Source organism: Lactuca virosa, chromosome 1 (assembly GCF_052849685.1).
Source record: "Lactuca virosa cultivar CGN04683 chromosome 1, Lactuca_virosa_CGN04683_v6, whole genome shotgun sequence".
Taxonomy (NCBI): domain Eukaryota; kingdom Viridiplantae; phylum Streptophyta; class Magnoliopsida; order Asterales; family Asteraceae; genus Lactuca; species Lactuca virosa.
In genome coordinates, this window is record NC_136426.1 from 312,179,510 (window position 1) to 312,187,493 (window position 7,984).

A 7,984-nucleotide genomic window follows, 5' to 3' on the forward strand; every position below is an offset into this window, starting at 1 on the left:
AAGAGATAGCCAAAAGACTTCTGTGGATAGCCGATGAAATAACACTTCTAACTACGAGGTTCTAGCTTGTCATGAGTCTCTCGTCTTACGAAAGCTTCACAACCCCAAACCTTGATATGTGCTAACGAGGGAGCTTTCCCTGTCCACATCTCATGAGGTGTTTTGGCAACCTTCTTGGTAGGAACTAAGTTAAGGATATGGGCGGCAGTCTCTAAGGCATACCCCCAGAATGAGATTGGTAACGAAGCACGACTCATCATAGAACGAACCTTGTCCAACAAGGTTCGATTACGTCTCTCATCCACGCCATTCAATTGTGGCGTTCTAGGAGGCGTCAATTGCGAAACTATTCCGCATTCTTTTAGATAGTCGTGAAACTCAAGACTTAGGTACTCTCCTCCTCGATCAGATCGAAGTATCTTGATTTTCCTGCCCAACTGATTCTCCACTTCATTCTTAAACTCTTTGAACTTTTCAAAGGTTTCTGACTTCTGCTTAATTAAGTAGATATATCCATATCTGCATAATCATCTGTAAAAGTCACGTAGAAGCGACAAGCGTCCCTTGTGGTGGATCTAAAGGGTCCACATACATCTGTATGTATGAGATCCAATACATCCTCACTCCTTTCATATGTGTCAGTAAAGGGTGACTTGGTCATCTTCCCAAGTAAACAAGACTCACACACGTCATCGTCCCTAAAGTCGAATGACTCCAAAACTCCATCCTTTTGGAGTTGGGCTATGCGTTTCTTGTTAACATGGCCAAGGCGACAATGCCACAAGCATGCTTTGTCCAAACTTGTGGACAAATCAATATTCAAAACATCATTTCCTAAATTATCTATAATTAACACAGATTCATAAATCCCATTACAAGGTAATGCATTGAAATAAAAAACACCATTCAAATAAGCATTAATAGAACCATTACTATTATCAAACGAATATCTGAAACCTTGTCTAAACAATCCATGAAAAGAAATGATGTTCCTTGCCATATCTGGCGAATAGCAACAATTATTTAAATCTAGCCCTAACTCATTACTCAACACTAAGGAATAAACTCCGATCTTGGTTACTGGTGAAGACTTCTTGTTTCCCGTGATCAAGTTTATCCTTCCATGCTCCACTTCCCTACTTTTTCTTAGCCCCTGCAAATCAGAACAAATGTGGTAACCACATCCAGTATCAAGGACCCATGAAGTAGCAACTGATGAGTTATTAGATTTAATTAAATACATACCTTCAAAGGTGGGCTTTATCTTCCCATCCTTAATATCCTGCAGATATTTAGGGCAACTTCGTTTCCAATGGCCCTTCTGGTGGCAATAGAAGCACTCTGCTTCCTTGGGGTCAGAAGAGGGTTTAACAGAACCTGCTTTGGTCCCACTAGAAGAGGAACCATCTTGGGGCTTACCCTTTTGGTGGCTCTAAGAAGGAGCCTTCCTCTTCTTTCCCTTTCCTTGGCCAATTGCCAACACAGGAGCAGCTACAGTAGAGGATGATGCAATAGATTTGTCCTTGAGGTTGCTCTCAGCTGTCCTCAGGAGCCCTTGAAGTTTACTCAGGGTGACCTCTTCTTTATTCATGTGGTAGGTCATTCTGAACTGGTTGTAGCAGGAAAGCAAGGAGTGGAGGATGATGTCGATAGCCAAATCCTCATCAAACTTAACATTAAGTTTGAGAAGACGATCAACATACCTTTGCATTCTTTGCAAATGAGCAGTTAGGGATTCTCCACTCCCCATCCTAGCGGTGATCATGTTGGTAATGATCTCATAGCGCTCTTGCCTCGCGCTCTGGTGGTATCTGTCCAGCAAATCTTGATGCATCTCATATGGATACATGTCCTCATAGGACTTTTGGAGTTCGAGGTTCATGGTGGCCAGCAAGATGCAATGAACTTTCGTCGCATCACGCTCGTGGGCCTCAAAGGCGGCCATCTCTTCAGGAGTAGCAACTTCTGGGTTGATCTTTCCCAGCTTCTCATCGAGGACATATTCTTTGTCCTCGTAGCGAGTTATCATGCGAATGTATCTCATCCACTCGTTGAAGTTTGACCCATCAAATGTCACCTTTTGACACAGGTTCATCAGCGAGAATGATCCAGAAGCGTTGTTGTTTGCGTTTGTGTTTGACATCTGAAATAGAAAGGAACAAAGTTTGATTAGAAATGAATCCCCAATTAAACACCCAAATGAGAAATTAGGGCTAGGATCCAACAACATTATTTATAACTTGGAAAAGGGATGTCGTAATCTAAAAGTAAATAATTTGAAGGTAAGTGAATGGCGATTCACTAATTCTCACCATGAAAAACGAAAAGAGATTAAGTTTTAAATGTATTTGAAAATTCCTAGATTTCTTTTGAGATTCATTGAACATTTCAATGGCATGTTTAAATCTCGATATGCACTTCAAATTTGCGACTGGGATGCCGAGGATCGCAAACAAGTTGTGAATAACCATGCGAATCAACATGGTGCACTCAATGTCTTTATCACCTAATCAATGTGCCGGTTAGCCACGCACGCTCCATTGATCTATGATAACCATCGAGCCACCCTTTGTCACCAATGTCAATCCCAAATTAGTGTGTCGGTTAGCCACGTACGCTCCACTAACGTTTGACAAGGGTACAAAGTGTAATTCCATGGAATAGCATCATTTTCACATTTTACCCTAAAGTAACTAAGATTGGGAATTTGAAAACATTGTAGTTACTTTGCAATATTCATTATACTTATAATGAGGAATTAAGTGCCCTATCCTATCCTTTCGGCTAACGACCCTCCACCAGTCAAGCAAGCAGTGGATGTGAGTGTACATCCATTAAGCGCCATTTTATAGGCAACAACCTTATACCCACCTTATAGACTGGCTTCGTGAATGAGGCCTACTAGCGATAAGACTAGCTTATTCTTATACATATATATTAATTAATCTTGTAATAGTATAGGGTTCAATTTTAAACTTGTAAAATTCTAAGGGTTTGAAATTTAAATCATTCAAAATTAAACTTTTAATCACAAAATTTAAATTTCAAAACTTGAGGACAAGTTTTGAACTTTTCAAAACACAAGGGATCAAATAACAAATAATATAAATCAAACAATTAATTTAGTGATTATCTATATTTGACCTAATTCAATTTCTTGCAAGATAAGCTACCCAATTAATTCAAATAATCAATTTTAATCATATAAGGGATTTATTATCTAATCAATTGGTAAATATCTTTTGTTTTTGGCAAGGATAGTCTCACAAAATCATTAAAATTCGAATTTTATCAGTAAACACAGATTAGGCAACTATTCCATAGCAAAAACAGCAAGAAATCCCGATATTGCCTCTGTCAGACGATCCGACTCGCCGAGTCACTCATGGACTCGCCGAGTAGGGCCGACTCGCTGAGTCCATGAAGTGACTCGCCGAGTCCAGTCGAACAGAAGCCAGAAAAACGATTTTCAGCATGTAAACAGTTATAGCATCACATACAACAAAAACCAATCAAGGCTCTGATACCACTGATGGGTTTTATACACAAGAACAATCCTATGTGCTCATACAAACCCTAATGCTTGGATCTAGGTTTCTCTATTGTACATGCAATGAATCCAAGACTTACAAACCCTAATCTAGCATACATAATTTCGAAATTAACATATAACATCAGATCTAGATGTTTACCTCTTCAATGAAAGCTTGAATCTTCTTTCTTGGAGCTTAGAGTCACAATTGTAACTCCTCTAATGGCTTACAAACACCACAAGCAAGAAGGCAACTATGATAGAGGAGGGAGGATGCTTAATTTCGGCCTAGGGTTTCTCTTGGAAAGCAAGTGGCCGAAAATTGAAGCCTAGGGGTCTTATTTATACTGTAGGCTGTTAGGGTTTCAGTCTAAACCCTAATGGACAACTTATTCACCAAGCAGCCCAAGGAACCTTCTGGAATAAGGCCTTGGACGAAAATATGATGATCCTTCATCATAATTTCGTGCCCCCTTAGTCCATTAGGTTTCCCAGCTCAAAACTCAACTATCACACATTTGACAGTTTATGCCCCTTTGTTTAATTAATCTCTTTTAGTCACCAAATTAATTCCTAATTAATTTATGACTAATACTAATTAAATAAATATGATTTCTCCTTTAATATATTATTCTTATAATATATTAATAAACCATAATATCCTTTCTATTCCTTTAAATTACCTTGTCAAGTTGCTTTGGTGAAGGCAACCCAAAAGGACCATGCATAACCGGGTCAAGTACATACCAAATATAGTTACGGGCTTAGACACTAATCCAACAATATATATATATATATATATATATATATATATATATATATATATATATATATATATAGGGGATAGGGAATATACATTACAGCTCCACCTAAGTTTAGGTACTAAACCTCTAAAATATTTCGTTTTAACTTAGTAATTATACTTGATTTGGTTTTCACTTGGTAAATGTATCGTCCCCGATAATATTTCTTTCCTACATTATTGTATTACCACCCTTGTTTTCTTTCCTCCATTATCTTTATTATTTCAATCCAGTTAAGAGTATTTTTTTCCACCGTCACGAAGGTCGTAGATAATCAATGTTGTTGCTTCCTTATCAAAACTATTGCGTAGATCGTGAATCTACATCTTGAAGTGTTAATCATGAATCCCCTAATCTCAATCTTTATATAAGAAAACAATATATTTTCATGAGGTTTAGTACCTAAGCTTAAGTGAGGCTGTAATGTACATTCACTTTTTCCATATATATATATATATGAGTGAATTTCAAAATTACAATAATTTTTATAGAAATTTCCATAAATCCTCTCTAATAAATGAATGTTTTTTTGTCACTTGTCAAATTCTCAAGAGTTTTACCATTTGTAATTTTGTGGGAGTTTTAGAATTATTATTTTCCACTTGTCATTTTTTAGGAATTTCCACTTTTTTTAAATAAAATTTCATATAAGGAAAGATAACCATTCTATTAATTTGATAGTAAAGTCTAATAAATGTTCTAAAGATCCAAAAGATTACATTATGTTATTTAAAAATATTATTTTATAAAACCATGAACAGTACCTGACCCGGGGTACTGTTCAACGAGTTAGTTTCCTCAACTAGGGTTACTTTAATATGTTCTGTTCCTTCTACAAACCGCCATTCTCTCCCTCTATTCCTACAAGATTAACAATGTGAACATTACAATCGCTTCTTCCCCACCGCTCGCCTTCTCTTTGATATATGTTCAACACATTCGATGAAATCAGCGCCTCTGCCATAGCCTCAGTGGAAGAAGCGGGAAAATGCAGTTGGGACTGCGACAAGCAAAGCAGCTCAGCAGCTCCGGCCAGCATCAATGTTTTTTTGGTGGCGGTGTCACCCAGTTTCACCGCCTGAAAGATTTTCAAAGGTGTTTTGATGTCGATTTAATCCTAAGGTATTCTAATGCCGACGATTTCAATGTCGATTTCTACTTCCATCGCCTTCATACCTGAAACCATATACCTATAGGTTAAATTTATTTTTCTTTCTTATTTATTCCCAGTTGATATGCGTTTATTTTTTTGCTATATTTCATATTTTTGAGAGTTTACAATAACATCCATGGTGATATTTTGTCTCTACATTCAAAAATTTAACATCATTTAAAGCTTTCTTCAAAAAATTTGTTATATTTTTCTTAGGGTACATACTAAAGATGGGTTTAACAACCATAACTCGGGTTATCCCTTCCACCTCTATCATCAGAAAGACGCAAAACTTAATGTTCAGATTCCAATTGTGAAGGAAATAGGTTGGCGATATGAAGAAAGAGGTAAAGTTGTTTTCGGAGGTCACTGAAGTGATTCTTGTAAGCATTAAAGCTCTTTTCTTCTAAATATTGCTATATTAATGTATATTTGATAATTTATTTACGTATGAATAGCCTTTAAGAATTTTAATTTAAACAATTGCCTCCTGATCCATCGAAACTTCATCTATTGCTATCAGTTTGATAAATTTTAAGTTAATTGATAAGGAAAAACAGAGAAGGATTTAAAATTTAGACTATTACATATGAATGAAAGGATGACCAGAAAGTGTTTGATGAAATGCCAAGCCAAACAAAAAAAATCAATCCATTTTTATGAAAAGGACACCAGCACAAGCTTATATACAATCCCTCATGACAAATACTTAAATACTTTGTCAACCCAACATTCTTTCTTTGAAAACTAGCCTGTTAGGGGAAATGGGATTTGAAAGTGTACATATTATTTAAATTCGTTTGTTTGTTTAGATTTGGTTTTCTTTTCTTTAAAATTGTTCAAATTGTGGCTTTATTGATATTTGTTCCAGTTTGTAGTTAAAATAACTATATAAGTGATTCATACATAATTAAATAGCCATTAAAAATTGTTATTTATTGCTTGAAATTGCTAAAAATCAACAAAAGAGGCGTAAGTTAGTGATATGACCTCCGTTGAATCCAATCCAAAAAACTAATTAAGCCTTTTAAGTTATATTTTGGTCTTTCTATATGAGGGAGCAAGTAAATAAATATAAATGATAAATTTACCCAAAACAATTTATATAAATATTAATCCAACTATAGAACGTGTGTAGCCTATTAACATTTTAATCAAGATAATATTTATGCCGTAGGGATAGAATACTAGAAATATGTATGGATGCATATTTGATTACGTATTCAAATTTTTTTTTAAGATTTGTAAGTATTAGAGCATTTCTAATTCTACTTTTTTTTTCTTCAATTTCTTTGCTATTTGAAAAGTCTTTAACATTGGAATTATAAAGTTTTGGTAACGATTGAAGCTATAATGATTTTTAAATAATTTTTTGTCATGTGTTGCCAAACACTCTACTTATTTCAAGTCAGGTTGGTTTTGACATGGTTTTAATGATTTGTAGATAATTGTGAATATTTAATATCATACAAGAATGTAGAGAGATATCTACAAATATTTGGGTCTAATGGTTAACATAAGTAACTTGAGAGGTATAGTCTCTCTCTATATGAAGCAAATAATGAAGAAATTAAATGGGTTTAATTTTTTACAGGTAACATAAGACCATATTTTGTTACAGGTTTCAGATTCATGGAAAGAACCCGTACAACAATGGAACATGGTGACGAAACTATTTCAGGGGTACAACTTGTAGGATTGAACGAGTTCATTAACTAAATGGGTGTTTCTTTTGATTTGATATAGATAGGACGACTTAATAGACGGGGAAATCAGACTTTTCATATTAAACCCCAAGTTATTATTATTATTATTATTATTATTGTTATTATTATTTATTTTTTTAATAAATTTTCACTTTTACTCAGGCTAATGAGAGCAAATTAAAAAAGAGATTTATAGACATGGCACAACAGGCATGCTTCATACATTTAGTGTTTTTTTTTCTCTTTTTTTTTTCTCTTTTTTAATTCTATTTGTCATGTATGGAAATATTTAATCGCTCAATTTATGACATATGTCATGTTATAGGCTGACATTATTTGTTTCTGTTATAGTTCATGTTCTAAGGGAAGAAGCAGGAAGATAGACGAATGATAAAATACTACTATGTTGTTGTACTACCATTTATGAAGTTCACCATTTATGGAAATTCTGTCACAGAGCTAAGCTTTATGCAAAATGGCTTGTGAAAGATAAGATTTTGAGGATGAAGTACCATTTGATGAGGAAGATGGAGATGGAATAGAGGCTGAGAGTAAGTTTGTCTTTGTTTACTTAAAATTATAGATATAAATGCTAATGAGATTAAAACGTTTAGATCGATAAGATTCTTAAACAGATAAATCAAGAACACAATGCAAATAAGAACACCAGATGAATCAATGCTTATGTCGAATGATTAATCAGTCACAACCTCATATGAACTCTATGAAGAATTGCTACTGTAGAGGTGTGCTAGGGTTACAATTCGATCAAAGAGAATTAACTATCAAA

At 34.8% G+C, this 7,984-nt stretch overlaps 1 protein-coding gene across 5 annotated transcripts; it reads left to right on the forward strand.

The window, feature by feature from the left end:
- The first annotated feature begins 5,196 nt into the window (after window positions 1–5,196).
- On the forward strand, window positions 5,197–7,355 carry LOC145109977 (uncharacterized). 5 transcript variants are annotated; one of them, XR_013709407.1, is made up of 4 exons: window positions 5,197–5,531; window positions 5,705–5,835; window positions 6,933–7,020; window positions 7,110–7,355. XR_013709407.1 is itself a non-coding variant. In XM_079047062.1 (3 exons), exons 1-3 carry the CDS (start codon window positions 5,324–5,326, stop codon window positions 7,205–7,207), a joined length of 390 nt encoding a protein of 129 aa, XP_078903188.1. In that variant the 5' UTR covers window positions 5,197–5,323; the 3' UTR covers window positions 7,208–7,355. The 5 variants fall into 5 exon arrangements, 2 of the variants coding, with proteins under 2 accessions (XP_078903188.1, XP_078903189.1); XR_013709401.1 differs by lacking the exon at window positions 6,933–7,020 and having other exon boundaries at window positions 5,705–5,871; window positions 7,083–7,355; XR_013709395.1 differs by lacking the exon at window positions 6,933–7,020 and having other exon boundaries at window positions 5,705–5,871.
- Window positions 7,356–7,984: the final 629 nt, after the last annotated feature.

Excerpts from the sequence above, each read along its gene's own strand:
- LOC145109977 (XM_079047062.1), top strand. The coding sequence starts at position 5,324 with ATGCAGTTGGGACTGCGACAAGCAAAGCAGCTCAGCAGCTCCGGCCAG. Across the intron at positions 5,458-5,704 it reads GATGTCGATTTAATCCTAAG|GGTACATACTAAAGATGGGT; the intron begins GTATTCTAATGC and ends TATTTTTCTTAG. Across the intron at positions 5,836-7,082 it reads TTGGCGATATGAAGAAAGAG|GTAACATAAGACCATATTTT; the intron begins GTAAAGTTGTTT and ends AATTTTTTACAG.